General features: G+C 32.7%; 1 protein-coding gene across 1 annotated transcript in view; it reads left to right on the plus strand.

The window, feature by feature from the left end:
* Positions 1–21,220, plus strand: part of LOC111064079 (ankyrin-3) — a 63,854-nt gene that overhangs the window by 35,070 nt on the left and 7,564 nt on the right. The window contains exons 15-21 of the mRNA XM_039420489.1: positions 5,167–5,364; positions 7,623–7,800; positions 13,110–13,244; positions 15,471–15,582; positions 16,601–16,618; positions 17,672–17,859; positions 19,815–20,033. Coding sequence (XP_039276423.1) covers positions 5,167–5,364; positions 7,623–7,800; positions 13,110–13,244; positions 15,471–15,582; positions 16,601–16,618; positions 17,672–17,859; positions 19,815–20,033 — 1,048 coding nt within the window. The remainder of the gene's footprint in view (positions 1–5,166; positions 5,365–7,622; positions 7,801–13,109; positions 13,245–15,470; positions 15,583–16,600; positions 16,619–17,671; positions 17,860–19,814; positions 20,034–21,220) is intronic.

Raw genomic sequence — 21,220 nt, forward strand, 5'->3', positions numbered from 1 at the left:
TAATCATGTTAAACTTGAATGTCCAGGTTAGTTATGTAGGCTATTGCTTGTGGAGAAGCTGCTATAAAATCATTTAAAATCAATAAAACTGCCCTGATAGGCTCGAATAGCACAATGTCGGATGAGTTGGGAACCTTTCCAATATTTTCAATAACAGGAAAATGAATTTGTAGATGATTTGAGACATGGGATCATAAAATTAATTGAAGACTACCATTTATTATGCACAAACTGTTTTAATAGTATTGAAACAATATCATTCTCTCATTGGATCAGAATTTTAAAAATGCAATCAAACCATCTGTGGCTGGGTAAAGTCCTTCTGAAAATTAAAATTTATCTTTCCAAAAAAAAGAATAAATTTTAATTTCAATTTTTATGAGGACTCTACCCATCAACGGATGGTTCGATTGCATTTCCACAATGTTAAGCATAATCACGTTGTATCGTAGTTTAAGGAGATATTATCTCCTTCCAAGAGAAGGAGGAGTATATAAATTATTAGGTGCAGCAGTCACCAAAGCTAGCTGCAAAATAACTAGAGCCATGATTGTCACAAGTTTGAGTTGAAACTGTGGAAATAAGCAAGCAGAACAAAAACCAATAAATAATGAGATGGTAATGATGAATTGTAAATTAGCAAAAATTATGAGACAGCTTGATATATCTTTCAGAAGGATAATTTATTCGACAGTAGGCTTCATCGGCAATCCCATCCCATTCCAAAAACAAAAAAATAATATTCTGCTGCTTCAAAATTTTGATCCACCGTTTTCAATCCAACTCAAAGAATGTTGGATAAGACATGATCCTGGAGCACAATCTCGAGAGAAAATGGATGGTGACACACAACACATCGATATCTCAAACCGTTTCAAAGTTATTCACATTCAAAGATAGTATGATAAAGAAAAATGAAATTTGATTGACGGTACTTATTTTCTTTTCAAATATTATTGATGTTGGTACTGTTTGTTGCTGAGTTCAGTTATAATTCCATAGTGAGGTCCACTTGGAATTGGTTGCTATCCTTGTTCATCATCCTTGTCTATCATCTGCCAAATGTAATTTAATATGACATTTAATCACCTTACGAGGTACTCGATAAATGAGCTCCGTTCATTTATTTCATTTTTGTATGATTCATTAGTATCTTTGGCTTTAAATTACTTTGAAACGGGTTAAGAAATCAAAGTGTGGTTATCGCTATTCATTTTCTCTTGAGATTTTGTTTCGAAAATATGTAACACATTGTCGTTTACTGAATAATCTAAGCTATTTTTTAATTAGAAAAATGAAAAAGTTTGATTCACATTGACGAGTCCAAGATGACATAGGCTACAGAAGTTTTGAATCAACAAAAAAGTAGTTAAATGAAAAAGACTAAAGCCGTGTTATCAAACTGAATTGAAATAATTACAATAGTGTTCTCAAAGTAGAAATTTCTAATGAAATTTGCACATACCTTCATTTTGAGGAGGAAGAGGATAAATATAAAGATCTGCTCAATCTTGTGAAATTGCAAGATGCAATCAGAAGCTTCTGAATTGCTGAGCGTCGAGGTAGCCGTATTAATATCAAAATTCAACTACTGAATTGTCAGACTGTTAATAATCAGTGTTTCCATTGATCAGTTGATTAAATTCCTATTGAATGTTGATTGAATCAGTATTGAATCAGCCAGATCTCTTGATTAATGTAAACACAGTGGCATCGCTTCATATGTTATCAGACATGTACGAAACAGTAACTTTTATCAAAAGTGCAGACCTGATTCAAAATACGAATAAATAATATTACTGGAATGTGGACTTATATGACTACTTGATGGTGTAATTAGAAGGATGTAGAATTACAACTCCAGAAATATTTGGTTAGAAATTCTTATTCCTGAATTTCCGCTCAAATAAAATTTCTCAAGTCAGAACAAAGAAATTCTACTTTTAAGGGCCGCTTTCCGAGCTCGGAATTTAGCTGAGTTCTAGACTTTAAACAGATGGAGTCAGAAAATTGGCTTTTCGAAACGGTCGTAGTAGCAGTCCACGTTTATAGTTATTTGTGCAACTAGTGCGCAAAGTGACAGTTTGCTGCACCGAAAGAAACGTTTACGCCCGAGCCGTAGGCGAGGGCGGAATGTTTTCTTGAGTGCAGCAGAGGAACTTTGCGCACGTATTTCACATTAAGTTTTTCCTACAGTCACCATTGAATATGAAAAGTGGGTAATTATGGGTAAAATTGCCTGAAATGCATGAAATATTTTTCTGTGTAATTTTATTATTGATAAAAACCTTAATCCTAAAATCCTAAAGTCCTCCTTGTCCTTGGTTATAATATCTAATACTAATAATTAGCGCGTTGTGCTTCGTTGCACCTCTGCTCACTATAGCAGCCACAGCAGTCACTGTTACCAACTTCATTTTGATTTTGCTGCACTGTTGCTCCATATAACCTACTAAGTATTTTGCGTTGCCATGTTGCAAATCTGGAGTGCAGAAAATTTTTTCCCGCACTAGAGCGGAAAAGTGATTCTTTGCGTTCTGTAATCAGTGCAGCAATGGCCACTTTTCAACGTAACTGTAGGAAAAATTAAATTTGTAAAAACTAGAAAATTGAACACAAAATAGAATAAAGAATAGAGTATGGACCTGATTCAAAATACGAATAATTACTGCAATGCGAAAGTTTGTAACAGTACAGTGGAAAGTTTACATAGTAGTGTTAAGTTTCAGCTATTTTGAATTATTTAGGTATGATTCATTTCGTCAAGGAAAAACGTTTCCAATTATAGAAATGAGTAAATAAAGAATATCATAAAAACTGCGACTATGTCTCATTTTGGAAAGCCTATTTTCTAAGTCCAGCTGTTCAAAGTCTAGAACTTAGGTAAATCTAGAGCTCGGAAACCGGCCCTATATTTAAAAAAGATAGAATTCTTGAAATGTCAGTAGAGGTGGTTGAAGCTGCACCTGACTAATGTATTTCAAGAAACAAGTAATCAGAAAATGTCAAATATAGAAGAACAGGCTATTATATTATTGGGATGAAGGTTAAAGTGTCTACATATTTTTTGTGGGATTGGGTTTTCCAACAGTGAACCACAAATAATTTTTCCCAGCAACATTCGATCGTGAGGCTAGTCATTCATTATTGTACTGAAAATGGTCTCCAGCATTAAAACTATTTTGTTATACAAGTACTGCCATTATAACGTGGCCTATTCCATAGAACCTACATGATTTGTATAACAAGTGACTCCACTGTATTATTAGTTGAATTACAAATTGTGTGTTTCACACAAAAAAATTAAAATTTGAAAACTGTAAGACAATTTACAGAGGCAGTTGTCCATACATCAAAAATCATATTGGTATTTAAATTTTCTCATTATAAGGACAAAACTCATTAATTAAACCCTATTTTTGGACAATTTCTATCCAAATTTGAAAAAGGATCAGTTTTGGGCTTCTAGCCTGTTGTTCCTTTTCCAATCATTCATGGTTGAAAATTGTATTGTATTTATCAATGTATAAATTAATTAATATACAATCCACTACTTTCTACCTCCTCTACGTCTCTCTCTTGTTCTCTTTCTTTGATCCCTTTCTTGTAAATTTCTAAGAATATTATGCTTTGTTGATTAGTAACTCTATCCAGCCATGATCTATTGAAACGTGTTGAAAAAACGGCCTCGTATGTACTGTACTTGTTAGTAAACACTGCTACTCAACAATCAACACATGTAGTCACCTTCAAGATCACTATTCAATTCTCTTTCACTCACTCTATGTAATACTCTCTCACTCTCTCTCTCTCTCTTAGAGTTAAGAGTAAGAGAGGGCCGACTGCTCCCTAACTTTACTCTCCTAGGATCTAAATAAAGGCAGCTATTCAATTCTATTCAATTCCCTCTCACTCACTCTTTGTCATACTCTCTCTCACTCTCTATATCTCTCACTCTTTCTCTCACTCTCTCTTTCCCTCACTCTCACCTTCTCTCACTCTTTCCTAGAGCTATGTATAAAAGAGGGCCGGCTGCGTAATAACGTCTCCCTCCTGAGATTAATTAAAATAAAGGCCTACTAAATTTAATTCAATTCTCTCACTCACTCTCTGTCATAGGCACTGTCTCTTACTCTTCATCCCCCTCATTCTCACTCTTTCTCTCTCTCTCTCTCTCTCTCTCTCTCTCTCTCTCTCTCTCTCAGTCTCTCTCTCTCTCTTTTTCTATCATATAAATGTAACAACATTACAGAAGTACCTCAACTTTCGCATAAATTTAGTCATATTCCTCGCTCAATATTATTGTTCGAAGTGACTTATTCCTTGTTCAAATCTTACCAAGTTCCAACACCTGATTGCAATCAAATTCTTATTGATCTCAAGCAGTCGGTGCTCATCAAGATAGTCGAAGCGTCGAAGCGTGGCATCTTCTTGAAATTACAAAAAGAATGGTAAAATTATTGATGAACAAAATATTCCAATTTGTCTTTTCGAGATTTGGAATATTTTTATACAATTACCTCCTCGCCGTAGTGCAAACTATGTTTTAAAAGAACTTTAATATTATCATTTTCGATTGGAATTCCTATTTTCCAATCACTTGTCACTTTATTTATTTATACATTAATAGATCCAATATCATTCTCAACTATGATTGATTGGAAAAGGAAAAACAGGCTTAGAGCCCAAACCTGTTCCAAAGAATAATATTATTATATGAAATTGAAACTTTTATTTTCCAGAATTAGTTACACTGCAATTAAGTTAACTTCGTATTGTACTTATTATGAAAAATATGGTTATGGTTAATATGGTTGGACTTAGGTCCGGTTTCCGAGCTCGGGCTAGTCCTTCGATAAAAATCATAAATTTTCTTTGTTCAGCATTCCTTTTTTGTCAAACGTTTCTTGTGCAATAGATGATAAGATAATATCAAACTATAATAAAACTATGTTTCGGTTACCAGGCTAGATTTGATAATATTGTATGATTAGGAGTGATAACTTAGTAACCATAAAAACTATTTTTTTAAACAGTAGTAAGTTAGAATAATATTATCCTTCAATGAAAATCATAAATCTTCTTTGATCAACATTCCTTTTTTGTGTCAAACTTTTCTTTGGTAATCGATAATTTCCACTAATAAAACTGCGTTTTGGTTTCTAGGCCGGTTACACGCCGCTACACGTGGCATCCCACTTCGGGCAGCTGAACATGGTTCGCTTCCTGGTGCAACAGCAGAGCGACGTAGGAGCTACCACAGCAGTCGGCTACACGCCGCTGCATCAGGCCGCTCAGCAGGGCCACGCCACCATAGTCAGCCATCTGCTCGACAACGGAGCACCGCCCAATGAGAAGACCAACGTAAGTCATTCCTCCAATACAGCTTGGACATTCCCGTATCTTACTGCAATCATATATATTTATTATTTATTTATTATTATTCATGTTGTACCACAATGACGATTTCATACAGATGTTTCAATGCACTATCAATGAAGATTTCATTTGCACCACTCAATGAAAATACCAATATAAGTCACCCACAACGGTGCACCGCCCAATGAAATGACCAACGTATGTCACTTTTCCAATATAGCTTGTATACTTTTATATTAAACTGCTATCATTGGTTGATGCACAACCAATTAAGATTTAATTTGCACCACGATATGAAAAGACAAATGTAAATTACCGAGATCGGTGCGCCACCCAATGAAAAAACAATTTAAGTTACCATCCGACTCTTCAAAACAGTTTGAATATCTTGTACTCTTTCATATCAAACTGCAATCAAGTGAACTTCAATGAATATCTTATATACACCACCCGATGAAAAGACCAATGTGAGTCACCTTCCACTAGTACGAGTATCTTACTGTTCCAAAATTGCTGAATAATCTTATAAACTTTAATAATTTTAACTTCAATCATATAGATGATGCACTATCAATGAAGATTTCATTTACACTGTTCAATGAAAATACCGATGTGAGTCATCTTTCACTAGCATCTTACTCTTCTAAAGCTGATGAATAATTTTATACACTCACATGATTTATATTTATACTGTAAATAATATACTCATTTATCCTATAAAACATGAAACTTTTTTGGGTTTCAATGACATTCTTCATTCGCATCACCAAATGAAAAGAGGTGTGGAAGTCACCATTAGCACTCATAATAATTATTATTATTCGCTGCATAGAGCTACGAAATTGAGTGGAGCTCAAGTGGCTTGTAAGTTTAGGACTGGAGTCCTGTAAATGCATTACTGTAAGTGCAAATGCATACATAATATACAACTGTAAGTGCCTTCAAATGCAACACCACCCAATGAGAAATTGAACTATTTTAAGTCACCGTTTAAATGATCACCTCTTAAAATCATGATACTATTGAAAATGTTGATGAAAATCTAAAGCGATACAAAATTATCAAGTACCCTTTATTTTATTGCAACACCACTAGTTTCAACTTTTCAATTGTTATTCAAAAGTGTAAATCTAAATGTAAACTGTATAGTCGTAGTCCACGTTTAAATTGAAGTTCGAAAAACTAAAAAATTGAACACAAAATAAAATAAAGAGAAAATAGTGTAAAGTTTTAGCTATATTGAACTATTTAGTAATGTTTAATTTCGTCAAGAAAAAACTTTTTCAATTATGGAAATGAGAAAATAAAATAAAAATCATAAAAACTACGACTACGCCCCGTTTCGGAAAGCCAATTTTCTGACTCCAGCTGTTCAAAGTCTAGAACTTAGCTATTTCCCGAGCTCGGAAATCGGCTCCAAATGTACACTAGAAAATGGCTCTTGAAGAGTTGAAACTAGTAGTGTTGCAATAAAACAAAGGGTACTTGATAAGTTTTATTGTGTTTTAATAATCAGTAGCCCTAAAAAGAAAAGTGATTATGAATAATCCACTGTACTTCCATACCACACTGCAATCATATTAATAGCACACCACTAAGAAGTTTTCATTTGCACCAGAAATAAGTTTTCTCACTTTTAAACTCCATAAAATTAAGACTCAGGAAGTGGAAGTGTGAATTTTTAGTGATAAAACTTGAAGAATAATATCTAACCTCTAAACTTGAGTGCAAATAGCAAATGACATTGGGTAATAAGGCAAAGTAGAAAATGCAAAAGAATTTCTCTGCCTATAAAAGCCATATGAATAAATAAATGAACTTGCACCACCAAATGAAAAGGGAAGTGGAAGTCACTCATAAAAAGTCACTTGACTCTCATATCCTTTTTTTTTTGACTGTGTTGTATAAATTAAAATAAGAACAGTTTTAGGATTGAGCCTGATGATCATTCTCGGTAGTGATTGTACTTATTGCAGGCCTAATAAATAAATAATCATTAATAAATTACCAACTCTCATTATTAGGCTTATTTGACTTCAGCAAAACATCTGAAAAATCTTTTATATTCCAATATCAAAATGCAATAATCTAGATGATGTACCACCAATGAAGTTTTCATTAGCATCCTGAAATGAAAAGTCTAATCTGAGCCACCATTCAAAGGGATGATTTCTATTTAAAATGTGATTAATTTTGGAGCTTCCTTCTTCCATGTCTAATGTACATTGTATTGTGATTTGCAGCAAGGACAGACCGCTCTTTCGATTGCCCAGAAACTGGGCTACATCAGTGTCGTTGAGGCATTGAAAGGTGTAACAGAGCCTTCCACCATCACCGCCATTGGATCCGAGGAGAAATACAAAGTGGTCTCCCCGGAAACAATGCAGGAAACATTCATGTCCGATTCAGAAGACGAAGGAGGTATGCTAATCCCACTAACATACCAAACCTAATTATCGTTATCCATCTTCGTCCTGTACATAAAGTGATTAGAGCTTTTGACTAATTATTCTCAATTTGAACTCACGCTGTTGTTCTTAACAATCTGAGTGTTTTTTCAATTGTAATGCTAATTGTATATTGTGCAGCAATCTGTATCTATCAAATCTGGTAATTTTTTCACCTAAAATTGGAATGATGATTTAATGCAATATGGCCTGTTGTTTTGCTCAAGTCGAGTCTTGCTTATAGCTTAAAGAACAAGCGTGATATTGGCAAGCATTGCTGTAGAAATGATGCTTTCACGGTCGATTTTTTTTAAATTCAAGCGCTACAGCAAATTTCAATTCATATTCTTTTTTCTAGTTGAATGAGCATTAGTTGATTTTCAACTTTTGGAATGATCAACCATTTACATTGGCTCATATATTCTATGGAGTGCACAATGATTCATAGATCTTATAAAGCTATTTGTCCAAATAAATGAAAAATTTAAATCTTAAGTAAAGTGGAAAATGATCAAAATACGGAAGATTCTCAAAATAAATTTAAAAATAATCCAATTACTAACTTTAGTACAAAATCCATTTTCCAAAGTTTGAGTTATAAGATTCAAGATTAATGATTATGAACATAATGTATTTCTTCCTAAAAATCATTCTGCTCCACTTTTATGTAGAAATTTTCAAATTGAAAGAATCGTTTCTCTTGTTAGGCTACTTGTGTACCGATAATTCATATTGTATCAATAATTAATAAATCTAGATACGAGCCATAATAATGGGTTCATTTGATCATTGGATCAACGTATTTCCCACCTGTACCTATCCCACCTTTGATGTATGTTATGCTATGTTAATCCTCTCCCTGCATCAACTCCTCCTGAATATTTAAATCCAATTTGATGTTTTCTTGATCAAATTTTTGACTATATGTGCAGTTTTTATACTAATTATCTCACTCAACCTTGATAAAAACTCAAGATGCACCAGATTGTAGCCAAAATAATTATGCAAACAAATCTATCACGTTATTGTAACTTTGGTAGTTGAAGAATAGATATTGAATGAAAAAGTAAATAAATTGATGTCCCTAAACAAGTGAATTGAATAATGTGATATTTAATGTATGCAGATACATACTATCTATCAGAACGATTTAATATAAACTCACATATTAAACATCCCGGATAAATTAGGTCTTTATTGTGAATTTATTTTCCTTTTCAATAATTGGTATCCAATAGACTATGCTAATTGGTATACAGATTGGTATCCATTCTGTTTCCCCCCCCCCCTAAAAAACCGTTAATCAATCAGAAATTCGAATATTGTAAAAAAAGTAATTTAGTTGAAACATTTTCCAATTCGGCCTCAGTTCCTCGTCTATTTAGCATGAGAACTCTGTTCATCTTGATGCGTTAATAACTATGTTTTTTTTTCAAAATATTTATTATGGTTCAAGATAATATTTGTGATCAGTTTAGAAATTCTATTTTCCATTAAGTTGTTAGTCCATAAATATATAAATAATTTTCAATAACTCTCTTTTATTCTGTTATGTGGGTGTTCACTCGGTCCTACAATTTACACGTGCAGAAAGTCTAGCATCTATTTAAAAAAATGATTTTCAAGAGCACTTTAGAGTATAATTTTAACATTACACTGACTTATAAAAATCTTAGTTTTCCATGGATAAAACGCTGCTCCTCTAACATCTCTAGACTCTCAAGATTTTCCTTCAATTCCAATAATTAATTATCATATTCCATTCCTTATAGTAGGAGAAATGTGATTTTTTTAAAATGATTCAACCTATTCTTAAATTACCCAATCTAACATGCTTTTCGAAAATCGTCATTGAATATTATCCAACTAGAGACAATGGGGTTTATTTTACATTGGAATACTACAATACTAGAAGTCGTATTTTGTAATCGTAATACTAGAAATCACAGTGTAACCTTAGCCTTATTCGAGGTGTACCTATTATGACTGTATCATTTTGTTTATTTGTAAATTATTTAAATATCCTTTGTTAATACATTGTATCATTTTGTTTATTTGTAAATTATTTAAATATTCTTCGTTGATTCATTGCAATATCCTATGTTAATTCATTTTAATATCCTTTATCAATTAATTCTAGTCGGCTTTCTCGAACACTAGATATGTGTGTGACTCTTCTCCTAACTCTATCTCACTTGTGTATTTAGGTATGTTGGTGGTGTTTGATGCGGTGTAATGTAGGCAATGTTGTGGCAGTTGTTGTTGTTGCAATGCACGCTAACTTGCACGGTGTATGTGTTTAATGATAGGTGACGTGCTCTCCATGGAGTATGGCATGTTTGGTCAGCCGGCTCATGCACAACACATCTACTTGCCCTACTATCAGGGCGATTCTTTGCTTACACGTGAGTAGTTCACCTCCCTGCATTGCCTCATGTTTGCCTGCTAACTGCTCTCAAAAAGCATGATTCAATCACCAAATCCGACAGAAACGTATTGTATTATACACGAGTAAATGTAATGTATTATACTATGATAGTTGTATTGCTTTTTTCAAAAGTGATTTCGATCAGAAAATTGAATTTATCGTCAGACATTGAATTATATGAGCTCTTTCATTTATTTGAAATACAGTACGGTACATGAGAATATCACAATAATTCAAGAGGTTCAATTCAATTCATTCTATATTTTCGTGAGCATTTATACAAATATATCGACGACATAGTCAGATACATTTATGAGAGCAAATATCAAAGAAGGTTTACAGCTCAACGCCAAAACAAACCGCAATATTTAATGAAAACACAAGAATATAGTCTAATATCATGAGTTAATTTTAATTGAACTAAATACATTTTTAATTAGACTATTATTGTGCCTTCATCATGGATAAGTATCATTATATCTCGCCCAATGCACTATCAAGAAACCTCATTTATATCAAAAGTGGCATCATCTGTAAAAATCAATGGTTATTATGCATGAATATTCCAGTTCTAGGGTCTTTTGCGGAGAAGGATGCTCTATAATGAGTAGCTTGTGTCTTGTGAGTGATTAATTGATATAAAGTTTAAATTGTAAGACTAATTAACAGGGTAAATGATATGCACAGGCATGAATTAAATTTGCATTGATTCAAGCAAGGTGGGACTCTCCCGTAAGGGGCTCTACACCAAATAAAAGCCATACGAATTCACAATCATGATGATACTGAGGAATCACGTTTTAAACATGTCATATAAAATGTCAAATAACAGTTTCAACGTGATATGACTCAAAACCGTTGATCAACTTACCTAGCGCCCCTATAGAAAACATAAATAAACAACAACTTTTTTGCTACAAATTGTTTTAGATTTATTAAAAAAAATTGTGAACATGTTTTGTAAATAGCAACAAATTTGCTCATGTTTCTTTTTATAACATCAAGTTGATTCATTAAATTTATTGAAGCATAGGGTATAAAATTATTAAAAATAAATCAAGTTTATGAAAACTATGAAATTTATACATCAGGCTCATTTTCTGAGAAATATTATATAAAAACATTCAAAAGTTTGTTTAAATAGTTTCAAGATAGCTACTTTTATAAAATCAAATTCTTTTAAAAGTAATTTCAGTTACTGTACTCTCAAAACTATTCCCAAATAGAAACAATTTACAAATGTTACAAATTAACTGTTAAACTAATTTGTCAGTCAACAAATGCAAACTTGAATGCTATACAACGGTTGATGATCACACTGATTCTAATTCACTAGAATATGAGACGGAATTACTTTGGCGAATTGGCTGGGTTTCAACGTAGCTCCACTGGTGCCTTGCCAAAATGTTTCAATACACTCCAGTTTGAGTATTCTCTGTGGTGAATAAACCTGTGTTACAGTATTCTGATCATATAGAGTTGGGAAAATTGGTGAAATATAAAATTTGCTACCGTAATCGTACTAGTTTTGGATAATACATTACTGAACCTACTTTTCACTCAAGTAAGTATTTGATAATTTAAACATTGAGTAATTAAAACCGAAGAAATTGGTGGATCAGATTCTAGTGTTGTGTTGTCAGAAAAGTGAAGTGTGTTCAAACTGTAGCTTCGAAAGTAGCTATAAGCTACTTTCCCTTCGCTAAGTTTTTCAATCATTGTTCGTCACCTTATAATAATATTTTTCAAACCACCAGTGAAATTAATAATTCAATGTGTTCAAAAAACATCAACTCCGATGAATATTAGTTCACGAAGGACTTAATGAATAAATATTGATGTTGTTTTCCATGGCGAAACACTTTGTTGTAGTTTAGACACTGTGTATATTTGTTAATATTTAAAAAAACACTTATAATGATGAAATAAATTCCTGATTTCATCATTATAAGTAGTGTTTTTTTTTTAATTTTCACAAAGATACACAGTGTGTATCTAAAACAAAGTGAACCACAAACTTTTCATAGATTTTTTCCTTCCCTCAAGGAAATGCTGAAGAGATTGAATTAGATTATTATTTTTCATATTTGACAAATTGCCAAGCTCCAGTTGAAAATAATCAATTTAGATAATCAGATCACATAGATTGAATCAAAGTTGAAGATAGGGCTAGTGAAGAGGAAAGAAGTTGAGTGAAGTCCATCTGTATCTCGTCATAGAGTGGCAGAGTGTGAGAGAACATAACCTATTTGAAAGATCCACTTCGACCAACTAAATTGGAAAATATTTCCTACTTCCACTTCATAGCATATCATCAAAATTGTGTTTCTTTGTCTTTTTCCTTTAGGGCTATTTTTAATATAAATCTCTGTACCCTCTCAAATTATTTTATCACAACATGTTTCGGACATTAAAGCTATTTCTAAGATTTATATTTTTATTTTATTTGTGTGTTTCTCTGCCTACATTTACTCTCTTTGGACCACTAGACTCAGGTGATTCCAAGAACTGAAGTGAAGTGCCCCTCTAATATTCATTAGAAATGTATGCAGGGAATACAATACTAAATTCTTGAAAAATAGCTGCATCAGGATTACTTGAAGGGTTCAAACATATTTAAATTGAAACAAACTGCTACATGTATTTTCCCACACAATCGCTAGTACCCTTTTATTATAAGTATAAAAAACTCATGTTTATGTAAGCCGTTTTGGGTGTATCCCGTGGCTCAATTTTGTATAAACATTGTATTGTAAATATGTTTTGCGAATAAATAAATATAAATATATACTAGTACTAGTGATACTACGTAATGTGGCTCCATAGAAATAAATGTATTTCTCATTTGATTGCAGGTGAAGATACATTGTTGAGTGAGCAGCCTTACAGATATCTGACTGTAGACGAAATGAAAAGTCTGGGTGATGATTCGTTGCCCATTGATGTTACTCGTGATGAAAGATTTGACTCTAATCGCGAGTGCATGTCAGGTAAGAATGAAAAATTATCTACTGGTCTATTTGGAATTTTTTCGTTATCCACCATCAAACACTTATTAATTCAATCTGTACTTTCTATAATTTTTTAAATCACGAAGAAACCCGAAATCAAATTATGACTGTGTAGTATCATAGAGAAAAGATATTGTATAAGGCGTTTTATCCCAATTTTCAATGTTGACTCAAGCCGATAGTCTAAGTATTTAGTCCAGTCAAATGGTCGATTTTTAGGGAAACAGTCCCGAAAGAATTTTTCTCGACGGTTCTATATGTATTTTGGGGCGCTGAATTCGAATCTGAAATTTGCTGACACGCAAAAGGGCATACCCCTTTTTTGAAAATTCGTAGCTCCGAAACCAAAAATGGTAAGAGTCCTGCGCGACCACTCAATTCATTGGAAATTTTCTCATTTTTAAATTTTGTAGCGAATGCTTTTTCTCGAAAACTCAAGGTTTCCGAGATTAAATGATAAGATTTGAAAAAGTCCGAAATTTTCAAGGGTTTTAGGGGTGAAGCCGCCCTCTGGCGTGTCAGAAAATTCCAGATTCGAATTCAGCGCCCCAAAATACATATAGAACCGTCGAGAAAAATTCTTTCAGGGCTGTTTCTTGAAAAACGACCATTTGACTGGACTAGTTTCTTCTTGTTAAGCTATGTGACGCTGTTAGTCTCTCATACTGTGCCGTTGGCACACTCTTACCCCACAACAAAACAGTAATAATAGACAGTAGTCGACATAGCTCACGATACTGCCGAATTAGGGTGCAAATGACTCATCCTAACATGATCCACTAGTAGTGTAGTAGTCGACAGTTATCGACTTGAAATTTGGAACATAAATGACCTATACCATGGGATATCTACTCATGTTATATCTTCTCTATGGTAGTATCAACTCATAATTATTATAAACTTTTAATAATCATGAAATCGTTGCATTATGCAAGTCTAGTTTTTACTGGAGCAAATGCTTCTAATATATTGAAAAAAAAAACAATCTGAAATGTATTACAATATGTGCCACTATTGAAACGATTTGAATCGATTCGTATATAATGAAGCACATCAGAAGTAATATTAATTAAAAATAAAGTTTTTTGTGAGTCAGATGGTGTATGTAGGAATTGCAAGAAGTTTCAGATGGAAATTAATGAGAAATTGCATTTATTGAAATGCTAATCAATTAATAATTATTCTTCAATGTTTGTTTCCATTACGAACTGCTTGTTAATAATCACTTTTAAACAACTAAATTACGACATAGCAGTCAGGTATTTTATAAATAAAAGCTATTAGCTTCTACTCACATTAGTGGAGCGCTTTCGGACACAGTGTTGATGAAGGGCCTAGTGTCCGAAAGCGCTCCACTAATGTGAGTATATATATATATATATATATATATATATATATATATGCATACATAGGCCAAAATTAGAAAAAAACATAATTTTACACTTAATATTTCAAATACCAATAGAATTTAGAACGTTCTGGAGCCACTGACACGCATCTTCTCCAGCATCATGGAGGGCCGACAGCTATTTGGTGGTTCATTGATTGGATTTGTCCACATTGGCACAGAGGATCAGATGTGTATCCCCATGCTGTCATCAGCTCAGCACACCTTCCCACCTGCGTCCTGAACCGGTTAAGGCCACACCACTCTCTACGTCTCAGCTGGGTGCCAGGAACAATGTCATTAGGGTCATCCACAAGGCCTTTGTTCCTGACCTCTCCCTTCAACCATCTCAGTCTCCATAACTCCCTTGCACTTCTAATTTCCTCTTGCTCGTCAAGTCTCAAGTATCTTCTTGACTTGAGGCGCCTTGATGGAGGGTTAGCCAAATCTCTAGAGACTGGGAGATCCTCATGAATGTGTTGCAACTGGGAAATGAACTTGTTCTTCTTCTCCAACCTTCTGAGATCTGGAGGCATGATGTTACTAAGCACAGGCAACCACTCAGTCTCTGTTGGTCTCAATGTCCCATTAATCTTCCTCATAGTTTCATTGAAAACTGTATCACTTTTCTCAATTTTCTACTAATGTGAGTAGAAGCTAATAGCTTTTATTTATAAATACCTGACTTCTATGTCGCAATTTAGTTGTTTAAAAGTGATTAATAATAATTATCAAACAGTAAATTAATAAAAAACTGATAATTAATAATATAAAAAAAGTTTCAATCAATCAAATAATAGTTATGACTTCTGTTCCAGTGCCTCCCACTGCCGTTGATGACACAATCAGCCCTCAACACCTGAAGGAGAATTACAACCAATTCATAACTCCAGATAACGTTGATATCGCCAAACATCCTCTTCATGTTGGGTGAGTTGAACAAATTCAATTTGCTGCTCATATCTCTTAAGTAACGCCATATACGCTCTTAATAGAATGTTTGAGCTTTTTATCTTGAACCTTCTTCGGGCTACCTGGTTGTTGACTCTCAATAATTCATCCAAACTTCTTATCTAATTATTTTTTACCATTTTAAAGTGTGTGTGTATGAGGTTTGGTGTTTGTTTTTCTCGTTCATTTTTGGACAATTTCTATCTAAATTTGGGAAACGAACAGTGTTGGGCTTTAAGCATGTTGTTCCTTTCCCAATCATTCATAGTTTAGAATGATATTGTATCTATTTTAACAATGATTATTAAGAAAAAAGAGGAAAACCTCACACATAAGCTATTATAAGGAGCCTGTATCTATTTGAAGGTTTTTGATTTCGATACATTTATTTATTTATTTATCTATTTACAATGCAAATGACATTAATGCAATAACATTGGAAGATAAAATAATAAGGTAGTCCTTGTGCTATTTTTCTTCCAAATTTATAGGTGACAAATTCCAAGAAGGTTAGAATATCACGTGTACAATTTTATAAAATTTTGGTCCAAAATAAACATTAAAACTATAAATTTTGAATTTAGATGGCTTAAATTAATAAATTAATTAGAAATATTCCACTCAATTACCAACAACAAGATTATTTCTAACATTACAAGATGGAAGTTCTTTATAGTCACTACTGAATCATGAGATTATTGATTCTGTTGTAGTCAAGCTTAGAATATTTTCTATAAGTGTACTTACTCGAAAATCTGTTCAAAACTAATAATTTCGAAAATGTTACGGAATGTAACATTGTGGAATTCTCTCGTTGATTTACTAGTTTCTCTATTTTGCTTGGTTTTTACTGTGTGACACAATTATATCATGTATCATATCAATCTATAACATATTATGTTGATCAATAGCTGTTGTAAGCTGAAACTTGCTCTATAATATTGATAATCATATATTTGCTTTGTGCTTGCTTTTTGCTTACTATTTGGATACCCAGGAAACTACAATGGCGAAAGTAAGTAACAATCTTTCTTCAAAATTGAATACTGTAATTTGAATATGCAGATTTTCTCTTAGATAGTGTAGAGTACTTCTTCTTAAACTTTGATTTGTATCAAGGTTCAAGATAAACGATAAGACAACTAGTTCGTCTTTGCTTAGAATAGTACGTTGAGCTACCACAATTTACTTTAAAGTATTTCGATTTATGTTTACGTAGTGCTAATCCATTAAGAACAGTTCATTTTGTTTGTTCCTGGTACAAACATATTCGATTCATGATAAATTAATACTTTAAGTGAAGCATATTCTCCTCCATTGCTAGCTTTGTATCTATGAATATCGGCATTTCTAGCCATAGTATTTTGACGTTTATAATTACCTTATATATATAATTTGAGGGAACTAGTATACCTAGTTGGCTCTTTAAAATAGTTTCTACAACACTCTATTAACATAATTCCTTTACTTTTTGTGTAGTTGAGAAGTTGATATTGTGGTAATCATTCATATTAAATAAAAAGACTAAGAAATTGTCAAAAACCACAGATTTTATTGATTGTTAGAAAGACCGGTTTCGGTTGTTACACCAGTTTGGACCAGTTCGGTTGGTGAACTCAGTTTATCAGAGATTCACAACCGAAACCGGTCTTTCTAACTGTCAATAAAATCTGTGGTTTTTGACAATTTCTTAGTCTTTTTATTTAATATAATTCCTTTAATTGCCCTCACAGCCTTTTCTTGAAGCTTAAACAGTATCTTCAAATTCTGGCAGAACCTACCCCACACGAAAATAGCATAACGGATGTGTGACATTAGGAGTGAGTGGTAGACTGCCATTGTCAGTTTGGAATCATTCTATCTTCATCATAGAGTGTATATATTTTTTCGGACTCCTCTGTTTTTTTATGTTACTAAGCAATCACACACATCCTACACTAACTCTAGAAATAAGACATACTAAATCATACACTTGGCTAATTTGAAGAGTATTTATTCTCTGCACCACTGTTTTTATGCTTGTACTGTGCAATTGAATTGAATAAAACAACGTTGTGCTGTGTTGCAGTTTCCTGGTGAGCTTCCTGGTGGACGCACGGGGCGGGGCGATGCGCGGTTGCCGACACTCGGGCGTGCGTGTGATTGTGCCTCCGCGCCGCGCCGCCATGCCGATGCGTGTCACGTGCCGCTACCTCAAGCGGGACAAACTACCGCATCCGCCTTTAATTAATCGGCTTTACAAGCAAAACCTTATTGGTTTGTGTGCTGGCAACAAGTAACAAAACAGTTCGAATATTAGAATCGTATATCGTACGGTACTTAATATCCAGATAACTAGTAGTTCTGTGAACAGTAGACCTCACGCAGTATTCTCATCCACAAGTACCTGATTGAAACTATAGACCTTATGGAAATACAGCAATAGACTGGCTTCTCCACACATCTGTGTAATCACTTGTCAGCTGATTTATGGTGAATAATTCTATAGTCTGATTTTCACTCTCATATTGGCGTATGAAGGAGGCTACTTTTTCGTTTTATATTATCCTTGTAATGAAAAATTTCCAAAAACCTTGTATATACGTCGACGCGCAATTAAAAAAGGAACATCCCTGTCAAATTTCATAAAAATCTATTACCGCGTTTCGCCGTAAATGCGCAACATATAAACATTTAAACATTTAAACATTTAAACATTTAAACGTTTTTTAAACATTTAAACATTTAAACATTTAAACATTTAAACATTTAAACATTAAACATTTAACATTTAAACATTTAAACATTTAACATTTAAACATTTAAACATTTAAAAATTTAAACATTTAAACATTTAAACATTTAAACATTTAAACATTTAAACATTTAAACATTTAAACATTTAAACATTTAAACATTTAAACATTTAAACATTTAAACATTTAAACATTTAAACATTTAAACATTTAAACATTTAAACATTTAAACATTTAAACATTTAACATTTAAACATTTAAACATTTAAACATTTAAACATTTAAACATTTAAACATTTAAACATTTAAACATTTAAACATTTAAAAATTTAAACATTTAAACATTTAAACCATTAAACATTTAAACATCCAAACATTCAAACATTCAAACATTTAAACATTTAAACATCCAAACATTCAAACATTTAAACGTTTAAACGTTTAAGTATTTGAACATTTGTACATTTAAACATTTTACATTCAAACATTCAAAATTTTAAACATTAAGAGAAATGTCAAACCGTCGACTTGAATCTTAGACCTCACTTCGCTTGGTCAAAAATATATCTTTTAATATCTTTTAGATTCATCGCTTTAGTTTGGCATTCATATCCAGGAGTGAAAAATAATATATAGGTAATCAATAAAATCTTGTAGTACCCATTAATTAAAAACTTTAAAATATTTTGACCATTGGTCATTTTCAAGTTAAAACCAAATCAAGTTGAAGTTGCCCATATGAGTGAAGTGATTCTATATAGGTAATTTATATCTAAATTGTAATTGTTATTCAATTTGATCCCATTTCATTTTACCTCAGTTTCAAACAGCTCTTCCGAACAACCTTAATGAACAACTCAGATCAATACTATTGAAATAGTCTATTATCAAGTTTGTATTATTTTATCATACAATAAGTCTATGAGTAAAAATGGATCAATTCAATGATTTGACAGTGACTCATAACTTAATTACATTCTTAAACTATTAATGTAATGAATTAAAATAGTAGTCTGGACTGTAGTCAGTGGTATCTTCCTTAAAGGTGTATCCAAATGATTGGATAATTTAATAATTTAATTGCATAGAATTACTAGTAAGGTCCCCTCTTATTAGTATTTAAGTTTAACTGGTATGCTAGACACAACCAGTCTCGGCTAATCACGTCATTGTGTGACTGGGATTTAAAGGATTTCACCCTTGAAAGTTCAAGTGTCAAAATTAATGAACACTTGATTATGGCGTGTTAGTTGTGATTGGCCGAAACTAGTCATGTTGAAATACAATCAAGAGGGTACTATGCAATAAACTTTCAAATAACCTATTGAAATAAATGGAAAATTCAATAATTATTTAAATCAGTAACTTGATTACAATTCATATTGCTCTACCAGATTTTCAAACTAGCTTTTGGGAAATCAAACTAGCTTTAAGATCAATGTTTCACTATTGAAAACGTGCGTTTTTAAAGTGTAGGAGTAAACGTTTTTTCAACTGATCCAATATTCCTAATCCCGGTAAAATTCTGTTGCAGACCTGTAATGATTGAAGTTCCTCACTTTGGGTCTCTGAGAGGAAAGGAGAGGGAAATCGTGATTCTGCGCTCGGACAATGGTGAGACGTGGAGGGAGCACACTGTTGAAGCAACCGATGAAGCTGTTCAGGACGTACTGAGTCACAGCTTCGAGAAAGAAGGTTGGTCCCACTACATATCATTATCATTATTATCTTGGAAAAACGTTTATAGTTTGGTCACCTCTTTCATGATGATGTGGTTCACCACTAATCATTTTCTAATCCAAATATTGTTTCAATTTTTATGGATTTATAATTTGGAAATTTCATTATTCATTACTCATCTCACATGCGGGAAACTTTAGTTCTCGTGATAATGAGGTTAACTGATAGATTAATCAAGGAGAGAATAGATTAATGAACTGATATCCACTAATCTATTTTGCAATTCTAGTTTTATTTAAAATATTTGAAGTATCTTGGTTATATAAGATTAATTATATTACATTAAGTATATAATTTTTATTTTGATTTGTCTATCTGTATTGTACTGGTCTGGATTATATTATAAAGAGCTGTATTAATTCTAAAATTATGTTAAAATATGGGTAAGAAATGTTTTGAACTCGTGGCTAGAGCACAAGATTTCTTTTTCTAGCCACGCCAATTATTTAACTACAAATTATTTATTCATTTTCATGTAAAACTGTTGTTAATTGGTGAATAAAATTTGATTTCATTTGATATATTAAGAAATAATTGCAAAATAATGGAACTCGCGAAAATATGTAAAACAAGATATATGGGAACAGGATCATGTATTTGAGGAGAGGGATGCTTTGTGAGTTGATTTCTCGTGTAATGTGTTTCTTTAAGGGCCGGTTTCTGAGCTTGGGGTTTCTGAGCTAAGTTCTAGAAAAGCTGGAGTCAGAAAATTGGCTTTCCGAAACGGAGCGTAGTGGTAGTTTTTATTCTCATTTCTATAATTGGAAACGTTTTTCCTTGACGAAATAAAACATTCCTAAATGATTCAAAATAGCTGAAATTTTACTCTATTTCCTCTTTATTTTATTCTGTGTTCCATTTTCTAGTTTTTCGAAATTAAATTTAAACGTGGACTTCGACTATATCCCGTTTTGGAAAGCCAATTTTGGAAGGCCGGTTTCCGAGCTCGGGATTTAGCTAAGTTCTTGACTTTAAACAGCTGGAGTCAGATAATTGGCTTTCGGAAACGGGGCGTAGTCGCAGTAAAACAACTAACGATTTTTAAATAAATTTCGAATAACTAGAAAATTGAACACAAAATAAAATAGTGTAAGGTTTTAGCTATTTTGAATTATTTATGTATGTTTCATTTCGTCAAGGAA

This window comes from Nilaparvata lugens, chromosome 2, assembly GCF_014356525.2.
Source record: "Nilaparvata lugens isolate BPH chromosome 2, ASM1435652v1, whole genome shotgun sequence".
NCBI classification, from domain to species: domain Eukaryota; kingdom Metazoa; phylum Arthropoda; class Insecta; order Hemiptera; family Delphacidae; genus Nilaparvata; species Nilaparvata lugens.